The 25860-nt window shown below is 36.0% G+C and overlaps 2 protein-coding genes across 2 annotated transcripts; one reads left to right on the plus strand and one right to left on the minus strand.

The window, feature by feature from the left end:
- Positions 1 to 1292: 1292 nt before the first annotated feature.
- On the plus strand, positions 1293 to 2904 carry LOC122300183. The gene is made up of 2 exons (XM_043110664.1): positions 1293 to 1820; positions 2469 to 2904. Exons 1-2 carry the CDS (start codon positions 1349 to 1351, stop codon positions 2546 to 2548), a joined length of 552 nt encoding a protein of 183 aa, XP_042966598.1. The 5' UTR covers positions 1293 to 1348; the 3' UTR covers positions 2549 to 2904.
- Positions 2905 to 10904: 8000 nt separating this feature from the next.
- LOC122300184 (biotin synthase, mitochondrial) lies at positions 10905 to 25037 on the minus strand. Its single transcript, XM_043110665.1, has 6 exons — positions 24696 to 25037; positions 23572 to 23751; positions 18971 to 19077; positions 17471 to 17676; positions 12491 to 12630; positions 10905 to 11442 (listed from the first exon to the last, which is right to left on the minus strand). The coding sequence occupies exons 1-6, from the start codon at positions 24897 to 24899 to the stop codon at positions 11149 to 11151; spliced, it is 1131 nt and encodes a 376-aa protein (XP_042966599.1). The 5' UTR covers positions 24900 to 25037; the 3' UTR covers positions 10905 to 11148.
- Positions 25038 to 25860: the final 823 nt, after the last annotated feature.

The following is a 25860-nucleotide window of genomic DNA, read 5'->3' on the forward strand; positions in this document are numbered from 1 at the left end:
ATGCGCCTACATACATATTCATTAAAAATCAGAGCTAAATAAAAACAAAAAAGGAATTACACTTACTATATTTTAGTTTTATTAATTTTTAATCTAAAACAAAAAATCTATATAAAATAAATTATAAATTAATATATTTTAATATAATATTTCGTATACTAAATTTTTAGCTTAAGGATTTTGTATAGCTTAGCACTTTCTAATATAGTAATAAAATAATAATAATAATAAATATAGTGTGCATTGGGATATTGAGACGATATTAAATATTTTGTAAATAGTAATAAAATAATAATAATAAATATTAAATAATAGTAAATAATAATAAAAAGTAAATAAAAAATTATGATAAAATAATAAATAATAATAGAGTATTATCAAAATAGTCTAATACTCTAGTCCGTTAGAAATGAATTTTAATTTTATAAAATTTTATTTATTTCACATAGGTATAAAAAATCATAAATTAATATTTTTTTATAGATAATATTGTACTATATAAGTTATTTAAAAAAACACATTTATTTATTATAAAGGAAAAAAATGTTGTCTGAGTTATGCTTGAGTTTATATGAATAAAACAGATACAAATATTTTATGTACAGTTACTTTTGCGTATTTTTTATACACTCCAGTAATATGATTAGTTGTGTATTAAAAAAAATTAATCCAATAAATCATATCAGTGGAGTGTGCAGAAAGTACGTAAAAGTAACTGTATGTAACATTATTCAAAAAGATATATCCTCTGTAGAATATGATTGTATTGTGTGTTTGTGTTTGTGTGTTTTTTTTTTCAATCGATATTATTCTATCAAAATTGGAACATAAATCTAAATAATATTTTAAACAACAATATATATATATATATTTTTGGCAATGAACAACAATGTTATCATGATTGAAGCCTCTTAAAATAAAAATAAATTAACATGTAAAAATGAAAAACATATTAAAAATTTTAATTTCAAAATTATATTTAATAAAAAAATTTATTCAGCAGTCTTAAATCACACAATTGTTTTTATATTTTTATTTTTTTAAACAGATTTATAGTGTAAGGCCGTTGAATAAAATAATTTATTTGATAATAATCAATAAAATGATTTTATTATGTTTTTAATTTATTTTAAAAAATTAATAATTTTTTACTTTTAAAAAACTTGAGTTTTGTCAAACGGAGTTATCTAGAAGGACAGAAGGAGTCAAATAGAAAAGAAAAATAAAAAGAAAAGAGTAAAAAACCCTATCTGCCCTCCCTCTCAATGCTGCTTTAAAAGTGGCCTCCCTCCAGCTCTTGGATCCGCTCAGGAAACAGAGTAGTAGTTTCCGCGAGAGAGAGAGAGAGATGGCGGACTCTCCTTGTGAATCTAAGTCTCGGGTTTCCTCCACAATCGGATTCCACCATAACCCAGAAGACGAAACTTTGGAAAGCCAAACCCAAAGCACTACTGCTGGGATTCTGAACCAAGACGAAGAGTGGGTTAAATTGAATGTCAGTAACAAGAAGAACAAGAAAAGCCAGGTTTTGCTTGAAGGTTACGTTGAGCCTGCGGATGAAGACGACCTCACGAGGACCAAAAGCTTGACGGATGATGATCTAGATGAGCTCAAAGGGTGCTTGGATCTTGGCTTTGGGTTCAGCTATGATGAAATCCCTGAGCTCTGCAACACCTTGCCTGCGCTTGAGCTCTGCTATTCCATGAGCCAGAAGTTCATGGACGAACAGCAGAAGTTGCCAGAGAATGCTGATGCGGCGGCCAGGGACTCCTTCTCTTCTGTTGCGAGCCCGATTGCCAATTGGAGGATCTCCAGTCCCGGTGAGTACTCTGTCTTATTTATTTTCTTGGACAAGTTTTAATTTTTCTTGTCAATGGATGTTCTTGCTTTGGGGTGATATATAATCTCCCTGTGAAGCGTTTTGGTTCGGCAATGCTCTGGGTTTCTTTGATTCTTGAGTGGAAATTTTTGGTTACCCCCCGATTTTCGTGGATTAAGGGGTTTTTTGTCGATGGAGTGATAAGCCGCGTGCTTTATTTTTGAAGTACTGTGATGAATTTTCCTCGAGTTATTTTCATTCTATACGAAATTGGATAAAGACTTGAAATATAGCCTGCTCAAGGTATCCTTTAGCTGAATTGATGAACTGGGTTTCTTCTATTCTTTTTTTTTTCTTGTATCGGCATCATTCTGAAGTTAATCTTCGAGTTATGGTTTTATTCTCTCTAATTAGATGTTCATCAGATCAAACGATGATATCTATGAGTGAAATATGAGGATTCTTAGACCAAATCATATTGACTTTTCCAACTACGCTTATATGTTTGCCTTGTTTTCGGAAACTAATTCGTAGCCATCATATACCTTCTTTGGAATTTTTTCCTGTTTATTTTCCGAGTGTCTTGTGACTTCAATCCATGTGAACATCTGGCGTCTGATTTACACATTCTGATGCCTTTTCTGTCCAGGCGATCATCCGGAAGATGTCAAGGCAAGGCTTAAATTTTGGGCGCAAGCTGTGGCATGTACTGTTAAATTATGCAGCTAAAGAAGGGAAAAAAATGAAACATTTTTTTTGCAATTGGCTGTCATCAACCTGGACCTTCTTGTGGAGCTTTCGCTACAGTTATCCCTCCAGGAGAAACTTTTTTTCAGGAGCTAATGTTCCTGCATTTTTTTAGCCGGAAATATAGACCTGCTGAACCCAACTGAGAACTGGGCAGGCTTTAGTGAAGTAGAGTTAAGAGGAAGAAGAAGGTGTCTGGTTGGAATTTAACCAAAATCCAACTGAGTCTGACTTAAATTCTTCTGAGGTTAATATTATATTATTTTTTAGCAATTTTGAATAAACAAGGATCTGAATGAATATATATATATATATTTTCAGCGTGTTCGTTTTAGGCCTATTCAGTCTTTATTTATGGCTCTGAACTCGAACCTAGCTGTTGGTTTTATGCAGAGGTGAGAGAGAGCCTTCATTAGAGTTTAACCAGCCTCTTGCAGACCTCTGCATTTTCTGAGGTATCCTGACACTAGAATGAAAAGTCATGGCTCTGTGATACTGAAAATGCAAAGTGTGCTAACTTATGCTTATTCATCCTATGGATGTATGAATTCCCAATCAGCTTGAGACTGCAGGAGCAATGGGGAAGAGGGAGAAACAAGGAGTGCTATGTTGTATAACATCATTGAACTCCAGATCTTAAGTTTCCTCGATTTCATGCCACTTTCCTCGGTGAAAACATGTTTGCCCACAATTGACGACTAAGAACAAATACATTTTTTTAATGGGTTTATTTAGGTATTTTATACCCAGATTTTAAGGGATGTATCATATATATATATATATATATATATATTTATATACAAGCTATGCATCAATTTGAGCAATCGGGCAGAGATAACTAATGTTGAATGGCTGTATGAATTCGATAAAAACTGGTTGATTTAGTTCTCAGGGGTTAAGGGCTAAGTTTATTTTGAGTTTCACATGTTTATGCTTTTATTAGTGAACTTTCAGTATTATTACTTGTTTATAAAATAAAATTGGTATCTGTTGTTTACCTCAAACTCAAATTATTGTTTATTTATTTATTTATCTTTTTACTTTCAGGAGTTTTAAAAACGATCAAATTGAACCTTTAGAAACGCCAACAACTAGACATGGCACGTCTATAAAATATTAAAAATTATATTAAAAATGCATTTTTAAAATAATATTAATAATTTTACTTTATGAATCTTTTAAGTGCTTTATAAATGTGGCGAGTCAAGTCTCATGTTTTTCTGTCTAGCAATAATACATGTAGTTATGGAGTACGTAAACATTATATAATCTCTTTAAAAGAAAAAATGGGTTTGTTTTAAAAAATTAAATTTTTTTTATATGAATTTTGTATTTATTTATTTTTTTAAAGTGATTATTTATTTATTTTCCGTTCCGACGAGTTGCATATAAATTTTTTTTCCCCATGCAAGTAAACATTTTATTAGGTAGAGAAAAAAAAAGGAGTAAATGACATGAAAAAAGGTTTGTGACTCACAAATTTTTGAAACTGTCTTATTTCATCTTATATTATATTCAAATATTATTTAAACACAAATATTTTTAAATTTTAAATTTTTAATTTTTTTTAACTTTTTCATTTAAACATTATCTAATCATTATAATTTTTTCAAATTTCTAAACAAAATATAAAAGCCAATTAAAATTTTCAAAAATTAAAACAAAAATTATATTCTAACTTTCTTTTAACTTTATAATTTTTTATTTAACTTTTTTTCTCATTTTTTTAAATCTTATAAAAATCTTAACTCAAACTATTTTACTATTATTAACAAATTATCTTATGAGTTTTTCTACCTATAAACAAATTCGCTTACCAATCTACGTACCAATATTGCTGCTAGTGACGGACTTATTAAGGTCCTCGGGAGGGCCATGGCCCTCCTAAAGTTTGAAAAAAAATTTAATACATAATAATATTTTATGATTTAATAAGATAATATTAATTTTATCTCGTGTTGGCTCATTCTCTAAAAAATTAATTTGGCTCTCTTTTACAAAATTATTTGGATCTTATAGATTATTTACTTATATTTTTTTGTTATTTCGATGATATATTGTCTTTAACACATTATATATATTTTTAATACATAGGTTACATTAGACGTATTTGAATTTTATTTTAAATCTTATTACCTGATAGTTTTATATTATAAAAAAAAATTATGGAGAAATAGAATAAAAACATAATTTTATACTTTTAGCTTCACTTGACCCCTCTAAAACAAATTTTTGGTCTGTTACTAGCTATTGTCATCATATTCAAAATTCAAATTAAAATCATTTTTATTAAAATCTGATTTTTTGATTAATCACGTTGGATGTGTATGCATATTGGTATACAGAATTGCTTACAATTAAATTTTTTCTTATCTCATTACTATTCATAAATTTTTTATTTTATCTCATCTATGTAATCAAACGAGTACCGAATTTGATTGTTTTTTAACATCATGATAAGAAGTCCAATTGAGAAGCTTAGTGGCAATTTAGCTTTAAAAAATAAAATCAGGTGAACTAATTTTGTATATGTAAGCATCATTTTACTCTTAAAAAGATGAGAGTGCAGATCAGAAATAGAGATGTCCATCAAGATGACATTAGACGACCTTGATTGTAGGAGAAGCAGAAGCATAAGATCTGATACCTATGTTATCTCTGCTCAAATGTTGAAAATCCAAACCCACAAGACGTACGTATCTCTCGTGATAGAAGTTGTTTAAAAACAAATCCAGTAAGTTGTTTTGATGCACGCAACTCTTAACCAAAATATCTTGCTTACCAAGTTTCTATGATATTTTTCATTTAATTAGACCCCACATCATGATCTTCTTCTTTCTACCCAGACTTTCTCCTTTTATCTTGAACTGACATATCTATTTGATTCCATAATCATGAGCTGCTGGTAACGTATCATTATAACATTAAAAACCAAAAACACAATAAAAAAAAAAAAAAAACCAAAAACCAATAAATAATATAAATAAATAAATAATTAAACCAACAATTAAGTGGTGGTTTGACATATTCATGGACAATATGCAACGTTAAGTTAGTTTGATAGATGAATAAAAGTTTTCTTAAGTAGTTGTCATGACCTTACTAACCATCTGGTTCAGTCTGGTTTTGGATATATTTTATAACCGAACCAGTATACACCAGTTTTAAGATTTGAAGAATCGATACCGCATTGGTTACACTTATAAATCGATACTGTTAGTTTTACTGATTGCCATAAGATTTTTTCAATTTTAGTATAGTATTAGTGAATTATACAGTCAATATAACTATACTATAGTGATATAATGAGTGATATAGTGGTTTATATAGTTATTTATATATAGTGGATTACTAATAGTATTAGTGTTAGTATTAGTATATACTATTATATATAGTATCATATTGTGATATAGTACTTGATTTTGTATGTTAGTGTCTAACTTATTTATATCTTTGATTATATATTTTAGTGATAATATGCTTGGTTACATATGTGTTAGTGATAATACGGTGGTTATAAACACTTTTTATATGAGTGTACATGATTAAATGTATATAAATATATTTATCAAAAAGAATATATATTATAATTTATTATGCTGTAAAATATATTTATCCTTAAATTTTATATTAATAACATATGATCAAATGTTGATAATGTTATATCCAACATTTGGTCATATGTTATATTACGATTTATAAAATAAATTTTATATTATATTATATTAAATGTTATATTAATTTTATATCACTAGATTATTATTATTATACATGAATAATATGATTTTAAAATTCAATGTTATATTAATTAGCAATTTTGCATATAATATAAAATTATTTTACATATAATTATATGAATTATATATAATATAGAAAATTAAAATATATGTGTGTGAATCGGTCCAGTCTGGTTCGGTGTTAAAAAAAGGAAAACAGGAACTAGATCGTTTTCAACTAGTTTTAAGAAAAATGAAACCGATACTGCACCAAACCAATTTTGAACCGAACCAAAAACATTGGTTCAATCCGGTTTTTTTTTTTCTCCCCTAATCACATCTCATCTTTTCCCTCCTGACAATCTTTTTTTCCCCCAACCTTTTGTCCCCTCCTTTACTCATCTCTCACTTCCCTCCTAATGAGAACCCCATCCTTGGGCTACGCTTTGGAAAGCCACTTTGGGCTAGGGATATTTTATCCCCTCTAGTTGCTTGCAATTCTTAAGGTTAATTTGCTCCAGAAGAAGGTATTGAGAATCTTTAAAGATAAAATATGCGATTGAGATAGTCCGCAGAAGTCCGTAGAGAAATAAATTTTAGTAGTGGATCCCTTGTTTCTAGTTTCGCTTGCGTTAAATGCTAAAGATTTTTTAGATCGAGGCTAGGCAAGAAATGTACTTGACCGCGTTAAGTGCAAGCACGAAGCTTAGCTTTGGCGAGAGATGGGCTTGGTGAGATAAGAGGGAGGTATACTTGATCGTGTTAGAAGCGAATTCAAGCTCTGCTTGGTGAGATAAGCTGGAGGTGTACTTGACCTATTTGAAGCAAGCACAGAGCTTGGCTTGATGATATAATCGGAGGTGTACTCAATCGCAGTATGAGTGAGCGCGGAGCTCGACTTGGTGAGATAAGTGGGAGGTGTATATGATTGCGTTAGGTGCGAGCATGGAGCTCAGCTTGGCGAGATAAGCAGAAGGTGTACACGATCGCATTAGGTGCGAGCGTAGGAAGTCAGGTGGTCCCTAACCCTTTGTGGATAGGTGAGGTCGGGCAGTCAAGAAATTTGCTTGCCTAGTGGTCACCAACGAGACCGAGCAATCATTGTAGGGCGGCCCCTGACCTTTCTCACTTGTTGACTCGTTGTGAAGGAGGTTGGGCAGTTGAAAGGCTGGACTCGCCTGTTGACTCTCAACTGGAAGGTAATAAGGTCAAGCAGGTTGGACCCGCACTTCACCACAAGGGAGGTCAGGATGTTGAAAGTCTAGACCCGTGCTTCGCCTCGGGGAGGTTAGGTAGTCAAAAAGGCCAAACCAGCCAGTTGACACTCTACGAGAAGGTAAAGTTGGTTTTGAGTTCGTTTTGTATGAATGTTTATCATTAGCAAAGAGCATTTATCCTTCCAACGTTTTTGTTTTCAATAGTTTTAGTGACTTTTTGCCCCTTGGTGACAATTGTTATTTATGTTTTCATTTTGCTATTGGGGTTAGAGTTTGTTTGTAGTAATCTACACTAAGTGGTCAGGAAGCTCGTTGACCCCCTGGGTCTTTCTTAGGTAGTTGATGAGCCCGTCAACTCGTTCCTGAAGGTAACTTGTGCGAGGTGGTTGTAAGGCTCAAAGGCTCGTTCTCGAAGGTAACTCGTTGGCTATGGTTATGGCACAAGTACGATTGGACCCGCTCTTTGCCATGAGTGTGGTTGGGCAATCGAAAAGCTATACCTGCCTATTGACTCTCAATGGGAAGGTAAAGTAGTTGGCCAACCAAGAGGCTAGACCAGCACTTTGCCGTGAGGAATGTTGGGCAGTCGAAAGGCTGAACACGCATGTTGAGTCTCAATGGGAAGGTAAAGTAGTTGGGTAGCCGAGAGACTGGATCCACGCTTCTCTCTGAGGGAGGTTAGGCAGTTGAAGGGCTGGACTCGCCTGCTGACACTCAGGGGAAGGTAATGGAGGAGATGTTTGACCGTGCTAAAAAAGCCAAACTAGTTAGCGTCGATTATCCCCAATCACAAGTGCAATATCTGCAAACTTGAATCGTCTAGCTGGAGTGTGATGAAGGCTTGAGGCACACCAATGAGGCCTGTGGGCAGCTATGTTTCGACGATGACAAAGGTCTTAGATGCCCGCATGCATGTTAATGCCAAGAAATTTATTCAGATGGAGACATATTGAGACCTCTTAGCGGTACCCAAGTTGGGCAATGCAATTGATGTTCCGTGTTGAGTAGGTGAGTCCTGACAAATTATGTTCCCAAGGTGTGCTAACACTGAGATTCCTATGGAAACTAGAGGAGTTTTGTGAAAAGAGACAAGGCGATGAGGCCATTATTTCTTATTTTCGCTTGACTGAGTTTGTACATCGTTGATTTTTCTTCTTCTTCTTCTTGTTTCTTCTTCTCTTTATTTTGCTGAGACTATTTGCTACTGGGGGAGTTGTTTGCATGCATGTTGATGCCAAGTAGTTTATTCCAATGGATACATATTGAGACATTTGAGTGGTGCTCGAGTGGGGCTATGTAATTGGTGTTTCATGTCATAATAATCAATTTGGTTAGGAAAAATGAAATTCACATAAATTTTGAAGGAGATAAACCAGGGTGTTTTAGTCGTTATAGCCGATTTTTGCTTGACTGAAACTACTCGTTGCCGGTTGTTGTTTCCTTCTTCTTCTTCTCTCTCTCTCTTGAATAGCTTGTTCAACATATATTGTGTAACTTGGACCATTTGGGTTGACTATTGCATGGGACATGCAACATGTGACATTCATTACCTCTCTCTCTAGCATGTAACTTCATGGGTGGGTAGTTCTGATAGTGATGCTGAGAGACTTTGTGTTTGGGCACCATTGTTGTAGAACTTTGTGGCTAGAGAACCATCAAGGCCGAGGAAGTTGTGTCTGAGCAGAAGCGCTCAAGTCAAGTAGTTGTTCAGGCCAAGTTGTAACTCAGGCCAAACAACGCTGAGGCCCATTTGTTTAGTGGGCTGTTGCCCGCTAGCATGGCAGAGTCACCAGCGGCCAAGATGCTTGAGCCAAGATGTAGGTGGCCTAGATGCGAGTGGTTGTTCGCGTGCATGGCTGAGATGGTTGGATACTCACTTGCATATGGTGGCTGAGATGGGGTGGATGCCAGTGTGCTTGGCCGAGATGTTGGTAGTCAAGCAACCAATGACTGAGGATCACGTTTTGGCTGCAGAAAACCCTGGTGGTGGCGATGTCGTGCCCGTTGGCCGTTTTAACACACTCTGTGCCAAGCTAAGCTTAACAACCACGTTGTGGCATGGGCAGCTCTGATGGTGAGGAGTTTTTACATTTAATCACTTGGGTGAGAAAGGGTTTAATTTTTGCAACAGTGTTGGCAATAAATAAAAGTAGAAATGCTAGGAATACTTATTTAGAAAAATTCCATTTGCTCAACCTGAGATTCAGTCCAATCTGGTTCAACCGGTTTTCTGATTGTTTTAAAGAAAAAAAAATTTAAAGGAAAAAAAAAATCTTTAAGAAAAATGGATAAATTTAAAAATATAATTTTCTTGTACTTGAACGGGTGATTGTCAGATGATGTGATTTAATTAAAGTGAAAATTCTTTTTTTTAAATAATAACTATGCTAAAGTTGTGTAAGAGTAAAAACCCTATTATTATTATTATTATTATTATTATTATTATTATTATTATTATTATTATTATTATTTTAAAAATTGAAATATACCAAAATCAAAGCAATAGTCAACACATTTTTTCAAAAAATAATATTTTATTATATGGTGGTACGCTAGTTGTGTACTAATTGTGTCCCGACCATTTTTGTCGAACAATAACATTCGTCAAAGTTCCTTCCTAGACACCATGAGATGATCATTAGTCCCAAAGAAGTGTTCAAGTTCAAGCACCACGAATGAATCCATATGCTTGATCTTCCTAATTAAAACGCCTCTAAACTTCTCCACTGATGCATGCAAACAGCGTATAGTACAATTTTTTTTTTTTGCCTAAGGATGGAAAAATCCAAAGGGAAGAAGAAAATTGATAAAACAACAAAAAGATTGAATCACAAACACTAATGCCAATGTTCTCTCCTAACGATCATTGCGTTGTGAGGGCAGTAGCAACCCACTGGCACGATCTTATCTTGCCAATTCATCAAAATCCTAACTCAAGACCATGCAAAACTGGCTTCATCATCACATTATAACTAGTATTTTTTAGAACACAAGCGTAGATATCATTTATGAGTTCATTTGGTGGTTTATGTAGAAACAACTACTTCTAAGATCCCGAACCTTATCCTAATCACATTAGAGTCTGAAAGGCCAAAACTTGGTTACAAGGAAGCACTAATAGTGTTGAAGTATCCACACTCCTAAAACGATCAAATGATACCAAAAGATGGATGCATTCATGCACTGAAGTTGAGAATATTATCCTTGACTTTGGTTAGATGTCTTAGCTGGGTACGTTTCAGCATTTTTGCCGCCTTGTCTTAAACATCTGAAAGATGGATCTCTACAGGCTGACTCTCTGTGTGTCATAATCCTTGCCCTAACTGGCCGTAAAAGAGAAGTGTGCGTGATATGAAATGATGTCTCGTAGCTTCTCGCAACTCTAAATGTGACTAGAATTTGATGTGGCCTAATGTTTTCAGAAGAATCATTCAATATTAGTTTATTCCTACCATTAAATTACTTGAGCTCAACATTGCCAGTTAACGAGACCGAATGTAGCTTCTAATTCCACAACACAAAATTGTGAGATAAAAGTAGTATTCTACTTCCTCCATAACAGCAGGGAGGCACGTTCCTAAAAGAATGGACATACACACTTTCTTTGAGAAACAGACGTACACTTCCTTTGACAAGGTTCTTTTTAACCCTAAATCGAAACGGCTTCCTCAGTCTCATAGACCTTTTCTGCATTCTCGCCAAAACTGGGTGCTTTAGGCACAAGTCCGAGCACCTTGAACATGAGTTGATCAGCATCAAAATCATTATTAGGAGTTGTCAATAGCTTCTCGCCCGTGAAGATTGAATTTGCACCGGCAAGGAAGCATAATGCCTGCTCAGGCATGGAGAACCGAACTCTGCCTGCTGATAATCTGACCATTGCTTTGGGCATCACTATACGTGCTGTTCCAATCATCCGAATCATCTCCCAAATGTCAACTGGCTGAAGAAAAACAGAAAAACGAAAATGAGTCTTTCACACTGCTAAAAACACTAAAAGGTATGGAGAAAATTTGTGCAAATGTCGTCAAAGCAAAGAATATATTTTTGATGGTGAGGAATCTTGGAGCCTGTACAAACGTAACATGTTTTTAGCTAGTAGCACGTCCCCAGCACACAGATCAGGTAAATCATTGACATTACACCAATGAGAGATGGTCCCTAGAAATTGTTTGCATTCAAGGATTCGAATCTTAGATCTGAAGGGAGCATATCAACAAGATTAAGGTACGTTTGGGTATTGAGGTGATCTCAAAAGATCTGTGAATAGTAGTAAAAAAGTAATGATAAAAATATTGAATAGTAGTAAGTAGTAGTGAAAAGTGGTAAAAAGTAATAATAAAATATTAAATAGTAGTAAAGTGATCTACCCAAACACAACCTAAGGCCCTTACCACTTGAGCCAACCCCTAGAGGTTGTTAAAGCAAAGAATATATTTAGCTAGAATAATGAACACGTGATATAACTACACAATTAAAATCAGTTGTTTTAGAAGTTCCCTGTCTGTTTTCCACACTAATGGTGCATACTTTTAAAGTTTAATGACAATGAAATTTGCAGGATTACTACTAATACTACCATTCTCATTTAGGAATATTGTCACAAAATTAGATAGATTACACAAAATCCACATAATCCCACTTTTAACACATTCCATTTGACTAAACTCAGAGGAGATCAATTCTTCAACACAAAGGAATCTACTTCCGAAATAACCTCTGACAAACCTCCAAAATAATCACTAATAAAATAACCGTACTTGTGCTTCTTTACCCGATGATGATTTATTTTCCCTTACCTGATGATAAAGCCCTAATGCAACTACATATGATAAAACAACTACATCTGAGCACTGAAATCTCGAACTTCCTTAAAAGCTCTGTGCATGCTCAATATGCAACCCACATACAAATTGTAGAATGCACAAGAATTGCTAGATGTAATAACCAATGTTATAGATTTTAAGAAGAACAGAATTAGATTTAGTTACCTTCTCATCCTGAAGAGGTGTGCCTTTCACTGCAACCAATGCATTGATTGGAACACTTTCTGGGTGAGTAGGGAGTGTTGCCAAGGTATGTAAAAGACCAACTCGGTCCTCTTCTGCTTCTCCGAGCCCTATTATTCCTCCTGTTAAAAGAAAACAAAGAGTAAATCATATTTTCCAGCTTAATTAAGCAAGTCATAGAGATTCATTTATCTGTTTTAAGCATCTTTAAGATTATAAACACATGGGAGCTCAAGTTAAAGGCTAGGAGTCAACCTGAGAACAAACAAGGTTGTTCAAGCATCTGGATTAAAGATTTTTAAGGTATAAGAGCTTTTTAATCAGGTACCTTCTACAAATTTTATGCTTCGTACTGCAGAAGCACCATCCATGGAGTTTACCTAGGACATCGATTAGCATTTACCCTACTATTTTTAGTGATGGGACCCACAAAAATTCCTTCCTCTACCTCCAACTCAAATAACTTTGATTCAATGAAAACCATATTCAACAAATTAATTGCATAAGTAGATTTTTTAAAAAACAAAGAAAAAAACCAAAGCTCATAGAATTTGCGTGAAATACACACTAGCAAAAAATATGGAAAGAAAAATAGAGGTAAACAGAGAGTCGCTGCAGATAGGGAGTCACCAAGGAGAGGGAGAGAGTATCAGATTATTCATCCTCAATGTATGTATTGTAAAGCAGATTACTGTATTATCAGTGTGTCACTTCCCGAGAAGCATAGAGAATGACATTAAATGTGCCAAGTCAGCACATTGGTAAACATTCTTGGAATATATAATTGAATTCACGTGAGATATGTGCCAAGTCAGCACATTGGGTTCTTGAAGTCTGAGTTCCATATTGATTGAATAGTAACTCACCTAAGTGAGCTGAGGATTAAACCGGACACCAAAATGTTGTGTTTCGTTGTTGAATCAAACTCAATTCATTTCAAACAAATCATTGATGGGACCCACTATTTTTTCAACTTCCCATAAAAATGTTAAACTCATCTCAACTTAATTTATACATTTCAACCTAAAAAGTTAAAGTCATCTCAACCTAAAAAAAGTTAAACCCATCTCAATGGAACCCACAAAATACCACTATGCACAACTCAACTCAACTCAACTCATCTCAACATCCAAACGTAGCATTTAGGCCCCGTTTGGTCGCAAGACTCAGCTGAAATCAACTCAGTTTAGTCTAATTTTAAGCCGAGTCTAGCATTCAAACACCCAACTCTCAAATTATTTAGCTTATCTCAACTCAAAACCTCATTACACTCGAGACCCACAACCTTTTTCAACTCAACACATCTTTATACGTGGGACCCACAACCTTTATAATTTTCCATTAGTACTAAACTCATATTAACATTCAAACACATTTAAACTCATTTTAGACAGGCCCCACATAACCAATTCCACCTACTCAACTCTCTACCTTTTATAAAGAACTCAGCTCAATATCCAAATGCAGCCTAGTGTTTCAAGGTTGAATTCTTCAATGGAAAACTTGCCTCAAGCAGAAAAGCGAATGGAATTGTGAGATCCTCTCGGCTAGGAAATAGGCATCCTTTCTTTATTAGTGTTCAACAGGTATGATCAGTTTCTGGGCCTCGTGGGGAAGTATGGTGCAGATAGTCAAAAAAGATTGATTATTACCTCTAACGGAACAGATAGAAAGGGCTGGAAAGCCTTCTGTGCATTGAGCTGTGGCATGTGAGAGCCTTCTTCCAGTTGTTCATTGGTGCTGGGTCTAAACCGCAGTCTTCTCACTAGTTTTGTGGTGGACTTTGTTTTTTGGGGGTGTAGGTACTGTAATTGCAGGCGGAATAAAAATGGGTACATTGAGGAAGGAGCTCCATCCTACACAGAGGTGTTAGCAGGGCAGAAGCAACACCCAACAGTCAGTAATTCAGCACAGGGGCAGTATGTGAAAGATAATGAGACTCCAGTGGGTAGTGCAGCAAAAATGTCAATTTCAAAAAATTTAAAATGACAGTTGGAAATGCCATTGCAGAAGCCCCCCCCTTGGCTTCCGCTGAGGGAGTCGCATTGAAGGAAAGAGTGTAGACTAGTTTTATAAGCACAATGATTACTGTACAAAGACAGCTGGTGTAGTTGAGAAGGGAGGTGGATCGGGTTTTAGAAAGGCCAAATTTGGGACTAAAGACTTACGGGTTAAGCCAGCAACTGGTTATGTCCAAACCCATACCTCTAGTCTCTCTAAGCTGCAATTGGGCCACTCTGTAAAATACTTTTCTATCCAACCTGCTTTCGTAGAAGAGGAAGGCTAAACTTGACAGTAGCAAGACAAGGAAGCTTTGTTACTTGAGCTTTATAAGGCCAACCACTATGTAAGCCACTGGAGGAGAAAGCTCGAAGAACTTCATTCATTTTGCAGGAGCTGCACAGGACATGGCTAGAAGTTAGAGGGCCGATAAAGTGGAGCTCACTCCCTTCAAAAGAAGGTCTGATTATCAGTTAAGATAAAGAATCAACCTAGCCGAGCCTGAGAGTTAAATGTTGGGTCAAAACTCAGTTGTGGGAACCAGATCTTCATCTGAAACCTACTATCGTCCCTTCAAAGTGCCAATGACCAACCATAATTGTTAGAGACCAATGACATGCAGATCGTTCCTATTGAATCAGCTTGTCTCAAAGGAGATGCCTGAAATGGCTTTAGCCAATGGGAAATTGAACTAAGCAACTTCTACGAACTCTTACTTCCTTTCCCTGCAAAGTCTGAAAAGCTTGTGAGAATGATGATGCTTCTTCTGTCTTCTTAAGTTTCAAATTGTCCACCATCTTTGATGATACAAGTGTTTCCAAATTCCACCATATCATGTAAAAAGTCTTTAATGAGAGGTACACTTTATACAGAAGATATTGTTTCAGATCCAATCATCTTTGTCTACATTGGATGCATTGAATCTACAGTAGGTAACTAGAGACTCTCCACAATCGATATAAATGATCCTTCTTCTTCATTCAAATCCTCTTTAACTATAGTCTGAATCACCCTCGGCTTCTATATGTTCTAAACAGCTACAACATCTGAATTATGAGGTACACTAGATACATAAGTCTTTAACAAAGGAGGCTTTGGCATGAAAAGATTCCCCCAGTTGAAAGCATTGTCACAGTTGAATGATCAAAAGCTATTCCCACCTGATTTCATAAGCTATCTCTCTACCTTTATTACAAGATTAGAAACCACATTGTCGGTCCAAAACATTTAGAGCTGTACAACATGACATATCTCAATTCAAAGCTCTCCAAGATAATGGGCAATTATATTTTCCTTTGATTCCAAAACATCACATTGCTCTTAGGATATACAACCCAGAAGTACAGTCTTCTATATACAATTCTACTTTCTTGAATTTATGAAAGTTTTTAAGTCTTGCCTACAATTTTCAGGTCAAAATTTCTTCTTGAGCACCTTCCTCATCTTTTTCCACATTGCAATTCAACTTTTCCCCTAACAGGTTGTGTTCCCACCATATCAATACATGCTTAAATCACAATCTTCACCTTGTGATATTCCAAAACATCGTTGCAAGAAAAAAAAAAATTTCTCAATGGTATTAGGACAAGAAATTAATTGGTTGTTATGGATTCCCCCTTCAAACTCCAAAATGTCAGTCTTGATATCATAATCTTGTCCTAGGAAAAAAAGAAATTATACTTTTTCCTTGAATTCCAAGTGATTAAGCATTCCAAGCTAGTCTGGGACTGAGATGCAACCAACAGAAAATGAATTTACAGGACCTGTGGCTGTAAGTCACTCGGACCAAGTTCCTCTCCCTGTTTGTTTTCTACTTCCTGCAGTACTGATTATCTGGTAAATTTGCATTGCATTCCCACCAGTTAATTTTTTTTTCTTCCCCCAAACATGCCAAACCAGGGCCCAGTTTAAACGCAGGATGTTTCCAAACAATATACTAATCACTCGGTCAACGACAATGACGACAAAACGGAGCTGCAGCACTCAATGTATAGCACACTAAACACAACTGGAGTTATTGTATGTTTCTACTGTTGTCCACCTCAACATTGCAAAGCTCAAGTTCACAGGCTGCCCCTTCAACATCCGTCACACAGTGATCACGACCAGCCATGGAAACAAAGCTATGATACCAACTTGATGCTGGACAAATAGAGAATGAGAAGGAAACACAAGCACCACTCAAGAGAAACAAGCTCACCATCCAATGGAAGCCCATCAAAGAGATAGAAAGTATACACACTCGCTGCTCTATGGAAATCTATTACAATCAAAGAAGAAATCCTTATTCTGAAAATTTAAAAAGCGTAAATTTTCATTCACTAACACTCAATGTTTGTGCCTAATGGCTACGCTTCACAAACTTCTAAGAAAACAGATAAAAATCCCTAAATAAGCAAACTGATGAAATCACCCAAGTTCGTGCTTGAAGATGCATTGAATGATGCTTTATTTGTACGGTATCCTTTTGAGATTTCCAAAATGCATCATGAGAAGATCATGGGAATGGTGTTTAAACAATGTCCATCCTCAGGGTTTTCAAGAGCATCATGGGAAGCATGTAGGAAGACTGTTTGAACAATGTCTTAATATTGGGTGATTACTATATTAGGGAACCAAATCAACTCTGCTTGGGGAAGAAATTAAAATAGACAAATAGAAAGATAATAAATAATCTCTCGCCAGTTGACTTCACAAATTGCTGTCCTATCACCTCTACATTCCTAAAATGGCATGTAATCTTCCATTATGCGAGGGCACACTGGTGTCAACATTTGCCCCCTTTTGTGATTTTATGAAATTTTGTTTGCTTTTCAAAGAAGAAGAACAAGAAGAAAATGAAGTAGAGGAGGAGAAGAAAGCAGCAGAGTAAATTAAACGCATAAATTTGGCTTGATAACAGTCAATTTCTGCATTATATATGCTTGATAACAATGCATTTAAGAGTTTAACTTAAAATACCTGAACAGACATTAATCCCTGCATCACGGACAAACTGAAGTGTTTCTAGGCGCTCATCATAAGTCCTTGTGGTGATGATGTTTGGATAGTATTCCCTCGAGGTATCAAGATTGTGATTATAAGCTGTCAGGCCAGCCTTCTTGAGTTCTACAGCTTGCTTCTCCTCTAGCATGCCCAAGGTGCAGCACACCTCCATCCCCATATCCCTGGAACATGAGAGATACCACTGACATATATTTAACAAGATGATGGAAGAAAAGCATGTAACACAATGATAGCTGAAACCCACAAATGCCATGAATTCAAAATTGTACAAGGTTGCCATAGATGTGAATTTGAAAATTACAGGCCTGAAGCAGGTTAAATGCATGTGTATATGTTTGTTTGGAAACCATTAGCAACCATCTTGAATATCTTTATTCTCTTTTTGTTTCTTCTTTAGCGAAATAGAAACCCAACAACTAAGACACTTGTATCTCATATCGAGAAAAAAATCCAACAAACAAAAATAATTATTATTTCCCAAGTATTATTTTGAGGTGGTGCATGTATTATTGTGAGGTAAACATAAAAGATAAAAAAACATTTAAAGATACGCACATTATTGACAGGCATTTCCACCAAATTAAGACAAGAACAAACTGCCTGATGTACTTTACTAAAGTTATGAACCAGTCCACTGAATGAAGCGGTTCCTACTAAACTACAGAAACAGCCAACATTATTCTTTCAATGAAAGATGGATTGAAAAAGTGGTAATCAATTATGAAACATGACTTGAAATACTGAATTGTCAATGGTTAATTGAGACCATATTCTAGACCAAAATTTAAACATATTTAGGAAGTTTCTAAATATTTCTAACGATTTTTCTTGGAGTAACTCACTTCTAATCCATTTGACCAAGTATATGCACTAAGGCCAGTCATTACTTGGACATCACAACTCTAAAAAATTGGTCTCTCCCACCATATGGGAAGCTAAATGTTTCAAAACACATTCCATCCCATTATGATTTCAAGGAAATTTAAGTGACCATGCATGATGACCGTAAGGTTACAGTTTAGGAGAACAACAGATCCCTAAGCAATGCAGTTACTGTCAAAGATCAGAGTATAAATCTTCCTTCTCAAAAAAAATAAAAAATAAAAATAAAAAGAGGAAAAAGAAAAAAAGAAAAAAAGAAATTACTCCTATTGAACGAGTCCAATTAAATCATCTTGCAGCATCTTCTAGAGGTAAGATAACAAGTTCCATTGCATATTGTTTAAATGATCCTTTTATTTTTTTTATCAAAGAGGTGGATACGATCTTCGAATCTTTATAGAACTCATATTACATCATGCAAAAGACTTCCATGACTCTGAATGCAGCTATGTCACATAATAGAGTAAATAAGAGTCCAAGTTCTTTGGCACCATGGGAAACTCATATTTTACTTACGAGTATAAAATGGCCCTATTTCGTTTGTGTTTAGAATTTCCAATGATTTTCTCTTACCTTATTTCTTTTACGTATTCTAGGATCTGGGTGAAGTTGGTCTTTCTTCCAATAGTGTCCCTCCATGCAGCACCCATGCAAAAACGCGTGCTACCAGCCTCTTTTGCCTGCCAATAGACGATAATATTTCCAAATGATGCTCCATGAAAAGGGTAACAGATTATGTGCAATAGAAGGATTTTAGCAGTATTTGAAATGAATTCTATCACATCCAAAGGGAGAATATAATCATCTAATCCATAGGAAGTGGATCATAAAGCAGTGCCATCTGGTTATGCTACCTAGGAGAGAAGTAGATAACAAGTCAACGCTATAGCTATAGATTTTAATTTTTTTTTTTGTTTTGATCAGTAAAAATTTTTATTAATCAAAAGGAGGTAAATGCCCAAGTATACGGGACATATACAAGAGCAATGCCTAGGCGTGCTAATTTAGAGATATAAGGAATTCATGAAAAGACATGCCATGAAAATCAATTACAATCGACCAATGAAGCAAGATAATGAAAAACAAATTTCTAAGCTCTTCCATCGATCGCTCTTGATCTTCAAAGCTTCTTGCATTCCACTCCTTCCAAATGCACCACCATAGACATAGAGGTATCATCTTCCATATGGATGCAATTTGAGAGTTGCCACAAATATCTCTCCAAGAGGCTAGAAAGTCATATACCCTTTCCGGCATCACCCAAGCTAAACCCAATTGAGCAAAAACTTCATTCCACAAGGTCATAGCAATCTCACAATGTAGTAATAGATGGCTAGTGAACCCACCACTCTTCTTGCACATATAACACCAGTCCATAACTATGATTCCACGTTTCCTCAAGTTGTCTAGTCAGAATCTTCCCCAAAGCGGCTGTCCAAACCTTTGTCATCCAAATGCTCTTCCATGTGAAAAAATCTGAGTTGTGCAAGGTCAAAGAATGATAGAAAGAACAGGCTGTGAAAACTCCCTTCTTAGAAGTGCGCCAATAAATCTTGTCTTCACCTACCCCAGACACACGAGTGGAGTACACCTGATCAAAGAACACCAAAAATTCATCCATTTCCCAGTCTTGTGCATCTCTAAGGAAAGAAATGTTCCATTGAGGAAGGCCATTGGAGATGATAACTAAATCCTCTATTGACGCCTCTTTCCTTCTAGCTACGCCATAGACTTGAGGAAAAACTTCCTTGAGTGCCCAATCACCACACCATAAAATCATGCCAAAATTTTACCTTCATTCCATTTCCAACTTTGAAGCATGTATGTGCAGCATGTGTCCCAACCTCTTCTAATATGTTTCCAAAGCCCAACTCCATGAGGCCCACTCACCTCATTGGAACACCAACCTCCCCATGATTCTCCGTGCTTCAAAGCAATGATGGTTCGCCACAAGGCCTCCCATTCATGGTGATATCTCCATAACCATTTGCCCAGCAAAGCGTAATTGAAAGATTTCAAATTCCGAATTCCCAAGCCTCCTTTGATGGGAGAACAAATTGTAGCCCATTTCACCAAGTAAAATTTAAACTCATCCTTTATCCCTTCCCATAGGGAATCACGTTGAAGTTTCTCCATGCGATGAGCCACCTTGGCAGGGAGCGCAAATAATGAGAGGAAGTACGTTGGTAACTTAGAAAGAGTGCTCTTGATAAGTGTCACCCGGCCCCCTTTGGATAAGTACATCCGCTTCCTATAGGCTAATTTCCTCTCCATTTTTTCGAGCGCCTCATCCCACATGGATTTTGATTTAAAAGCTGTGCCCAACAGAAGACCAAGATATTTCATGGGCAGCTGAGATATCTTGCAGTCCAAAATGGACGCCAAACTCTCCACATTGGGTATAAGCCCCACTGGCACTACCTCAGATTTGGCCAAATTCACCTTCAACCCTGACACGGTCTCGAAACATAATAAGAGAGCCCTCAAAGCTCGAATTTGCTCATCTTTGGCCTCGCAAAAAATGAGAGTATCATTAGCAAACAATAAATGAGAGATGTTGAGCGAACTTGAGGCTATTGAGAATCTTGATAGGAATCCATCGGCCACTGCCCCTAAAATCATTTTACTAAAAGCTTCCATCACAAAAACAAAGAGAAGTGGAGAAAGGGGATCCCCTTGTTGCAGACCTTGGGAGCTTTTGGAAAAGCCTTTTGACGTTCCATTCACCAATACAGAAAAACAAACCGTAGAGATACATTGATGGATCCAAGTACGCCATTTAGTGCCAAAGCCACATCTCTCAAGTATATACAATAAGAATCCCCAATTGACGTGATCATAAGCTTTCTCCATATCCAACTTGCATAGAAGTCCTGGCTCTCCTGACTTTCCAGGCACTCATTGGCAATAAGTACCGAGTCAAGGATTTGACTCCCTTGAACAAAGGCATTTTGAGACTTTGAAATCAAGCTTGCCATCACCTTGCTCAACCTGTTCACCAATACTTTGGATAAAATTTTGTATAACCCACTCACTAGGCTAATGGAATGAAAATCTTTAACCTCTACTACGCCAAGCTTTTTAGGAATGAGTGCTAAAAACGTTGCATTGAGACTTTTCTTGAACCGCCCACTTCCATGAAATTCATGAAAAACCCCCTAACATCTACTTTAAGTACATCCCAACAAGTCTGAAAAAAGGCAATGGAAAAGCCATCAGGGCCTGGAGCTTTGTCACCCTCCATACCTTTAACTACCGATCTGACCTCTACCTCCTCAAATGGGCTTTCAAGTTGTTCCAAAGCCTGCAGATCAAGAACATCAAAAACCAGCCCATCACGTTTCAGCCTCCACAAAAACTGTTCCGAAAACAACTCATCATAGTAATTGACAACGTGATATGAGATTTCGGTTTGGTTGGATGAGGCCGCCCTGTCTATCATCAGAGTTTCTATAGCATTGTTCCGCCTATGCGAGTTAGCCACTTGGTGGAAGAACTTAGTGCACCTATCCCCTTCCTTCAACCATAAGCTTGTGATTTTTTTCACCAAGATATTTCTTCCAAAAGAGAGATCAGTTCAATATCCACAGTCACTTGAGTTTTGTGGGCCCGCTCAGTTTCAGATAATACCCTCTCCTCTTCCACACCCTCCAAACCCTTAAGTTCCTCCAAGAGGACAACTTTTTGGCTTTCCACATTACCAAACTCTTGCGCATTCCACTCCTTCAAATATTTTTTCAAAGACTTTAATTTACATGCCAAAATATAACTAGAATTGCCTTGAAAATGGTAAGATGACCACCATTGCCGTACTGTGTCCACAAAGCCATCACTCTTCAGCCACATGTTCTCAAATTTGAAGTACCTTGGACCCCTTCGAATGCCTTTGCAGTTCAGGAGGATGGGAAAGTGGTTTGAACATAACCTAGGTAATCTCTTCTGAATGAGGTCTGAATAATGAGCCTCACAATCCTGTGAGATTAGAAATCTGTCAAGCCTTGACCAAGATGGACAATCTCAATTGCTAGACCAAGTGAAAGAGCCACTTGCAAGAGGAATATCCTGTCAATTTTGTTCAAAGATGAAATTAGAGAAATCCACCATAGGTGGGTTGAAGCCCAAACCACCCGATCTCTCACTCAGAAAACGAGTGACGTTGAAGTCACCTCCGATACACCAAGGTAGGTCCCATACGCTGCCAATACCGGCCAACTCATCCCATAGTAAAATTTTGAACCGATCAAGATTAGGCCCATAAACTCCAGCGAAAGCGCACTGATACCCATCCATGACATTCTTAAATGAGCATGCTGCCACGTAATCTCCCATAAAATCTTTCATTTTCTACACCACTCTGCTGTCCCACATTACTAATATGCCCCCGGATGCTCCAATGGACGGTAAATAATGCCATCCCACTTGACTACAACCCCACAAACTTCTAATGATACGAGGGGAAATAACCGCCAATTTCGTTTCTTGCAAACATACAACGTCAACCTTCCATTTACAAAGCTGATTTCTAGCAATGAGGCATTTATCTTTCTCATTCAGCCCCCTTATTTTTGATAAGTTCATTCAGCCCCCTTATGTTCCAAGAAATAATCTTTGGTTTCATAAATCCACATCCTTTGCCCTTCCCCTCGCTCTTCCCCACTATAGATTTTAAGGGGCCATAGTTATAGATTTTAATGGACTTGATGTTCATGATTTTCTTGTATACCATTTTGTGCACTTGGGCTATGCCTATCCTTATCAATACAATCGTTTACTTATCCAGAAAAAAAAAAAAAAAACTACCAAGACGTTACATTCATAAAAGGTCAAAATAAAACTTAGGTGCATAGCCAGAGGTGAGAGGTATGAAAGGTATATTATGTTAAACGTGATCATCAGTGGAAAAGATATGCCTATAGCTTCTAGTAAAAAAATGTTGCAACATTGCTTTGGTAAAACATTGTTATCTTCCAGTACCACAATGTTGCAATATTGCTTTGGTAAAACATTGTTTTTTTCTAGTAAAGTAGTGTTGCAAATATTGACTTCTAGTAAAACAATTAGGATATGAGTAAGATCCTAGCATACCAAAACTAGTACTCAATCATAATTCCTTAGTCTATTGGAGACCTAAACTTTCAAGGGCAGTGCAAAGCATCCAAAGACAGAAATTTGACCTTTCTTGCTGCCTGCATAACAGCTTCCTTGGTCATAAGCTTTTGTGCCTTCAGTCCTGTGTCATATCTAGAGGATTGAGGACAATACGAGCAATCTTCACTACATCCACCTGTCTTGATAGAGAGGAGAGTACACTGCTGCACTTCCCTAAAGTTGTGAGCATGTCTGTGAACTTGAGCCTAACAAAGCAAGAATTTTAACTTGACAGATTATAATCGTAGTACTTTAAATTAGTAGATAACGGTAATAAAAACACATATTTTGTTTGTTCAAATGAGACACATATTTGGGAAAGAATGAAAGCTAATGCAAATAGGGCTGCAATATACGCAAAAGTTTTTGATAATTAAACAAAAGAGTCGACTTGCACAGGGGGGAAGTTGCATATTATGTTCATAGCGCACAGCATGAAAGTTTATTTCCTCTCACTCTTTCCAAAAGAGTAAACAAAAACAGGCATACATTTTATCAGCAACCAAAAAAAATCCAACTTCGACAATTTTGATACTATTATGAATAGTAAAAAATTTTAATACAACTTTTGCTCAAGTAAAGCAAACTGCGCGTCCTGGGAAATTGCGCATAACTGATTGTTTAAATCACTATACACGGCTTTCTTGCATTTTATCAGCAGCCAAACTAAAATAAAATAGACAAGATGGAAAAGCATATATCTTTCGTCCACTCTTCCCAGAAGAAATAAAAGGAATTTTACAGCTGAGAATTCTCATTTCCATTCTCTTTGTTGCATAACTGATTGTTTAAAGCACTATTCACGGCTTTCTTGCATTTTCTCAGCAGCCAAACTAAAACAAAATAGACAACATGGGAAAGCGGATATCTTTCGTCCACTCTTCCCAGACGAAATATAAGGAATGTACGCAGTTACAGCTGAGAATTCTCATTTTCATTCTCATTGTTGCATCTTTCCGGAAACAAATGAAAAGCCGACTCCAACAAGAAACTCACACTGTCACAAATAAGGCAAAATAACGGGATAGAAAAATCGTATTCCTGTTTTTCATTCATTTTCTAGGGAACCAAACAATGCATTCCAAACGTAGACAAAAACAAACAGGAAGAGAGAGAGAGAGAGAGAGAGAGAGAGAGAATTGGCACTGACTCCATGGAAGAGGAGATCGAGGACAGGAGAATCGTAGATGGACTTGATCTCGTCTCGGGTCCAGTCATTCCTAGGACCTTCATTTATGGTTCGCTCAGCTTGAATAGCAGCAGCCGAAGAAGCAGAATACGAAGCCGAAGAAGATTGCAGTAGGAGGATTGAACTCTTCAGCCGGGGACCAAAGATTGAGCGAACCGAAAACATGTTTGGATTAAGAGAAAATGGAGGAGTTTCTCTGAAATTAGTTTCTCAGACGGAAAGAAGATTGCAAGAGGAAGAAGGGACAGAGCGGCTGAGAAATCGAGGGAAATAAAAACCAGTTGCCACCTAACTCGATTATAATCAGTTCAGCGTCAGCAGTCGTGCCTGGCTCACCCAATAAAAAAAAACAGTTGTACCTGCCACGCATACGCATTGCACCCACTTTTCTAACGAAGCTAGGAGGTGTTTGGATGATAAGTTGCAACGGTGCTTGAGGTGTTTTTAGTTGATTTGAATTAATTTATAACTAATAATATTTACAAATTTCATAAAAATTAGATGTGTAATCGGTCTAATTCGATCTACTTTTATATAAATTTTAAGAACGAATCGATATATATCAGTTTTACATTTTTTAAAAATTAATATTGAATCGATTATCTTCTTAAAGCGGTACTTATAGTTTTATCGGTCCGATTCGATCCTTTTTTTTTTTAATTTTAATCAAGTGCTAATGTAATTATATATATTATATATAAATTATATATATTTAAGATTAAGATTTTATGTTATAAATTATAATATAAAATTATTTCGTATATAATTATATATAATATATTATATATAAAAATTATCTATACATATATAAAATATTTTATATAATACTAAAAATTAATTTTTATATATAGATATATTCTAGAAACTGGTTCGGTTCGGTACTAGAAAGTTAAGAACCGAAATCGGATAGAATTTAACCGATTTTAAAAATGTAGGCACAGGTCACGAACCGAATCAGTTGACGGGGACCCGTTCAAAACTGGGTCAACCGGTCCGATCGAGTTTGGGCCGGTTCTCCAGTTTTCCAGTTCAAATTTTTATCCCTAATCAAAATATATTTAAATGTTTAAAGTATGATGAGATATGTATTTAAATGTATGGAATATGTTGAGATATGTTTAGCTTT

The sequence above is a fragment of the Carya illinoinensis genome, chromosome 2 (genome assembly GCF_018687715.1).
Source record: "Carya illinoinensis cultivar Pawnee chromosome 2, C.illinoinensisPawnee_v1, whole genome shotgun sequence".
NCBI lineage: Eukaryota > Viridiplantae > Streptophyta > Magnoliopsida > Fagales > Juglandaceae > Carya > Carya illinoinensis.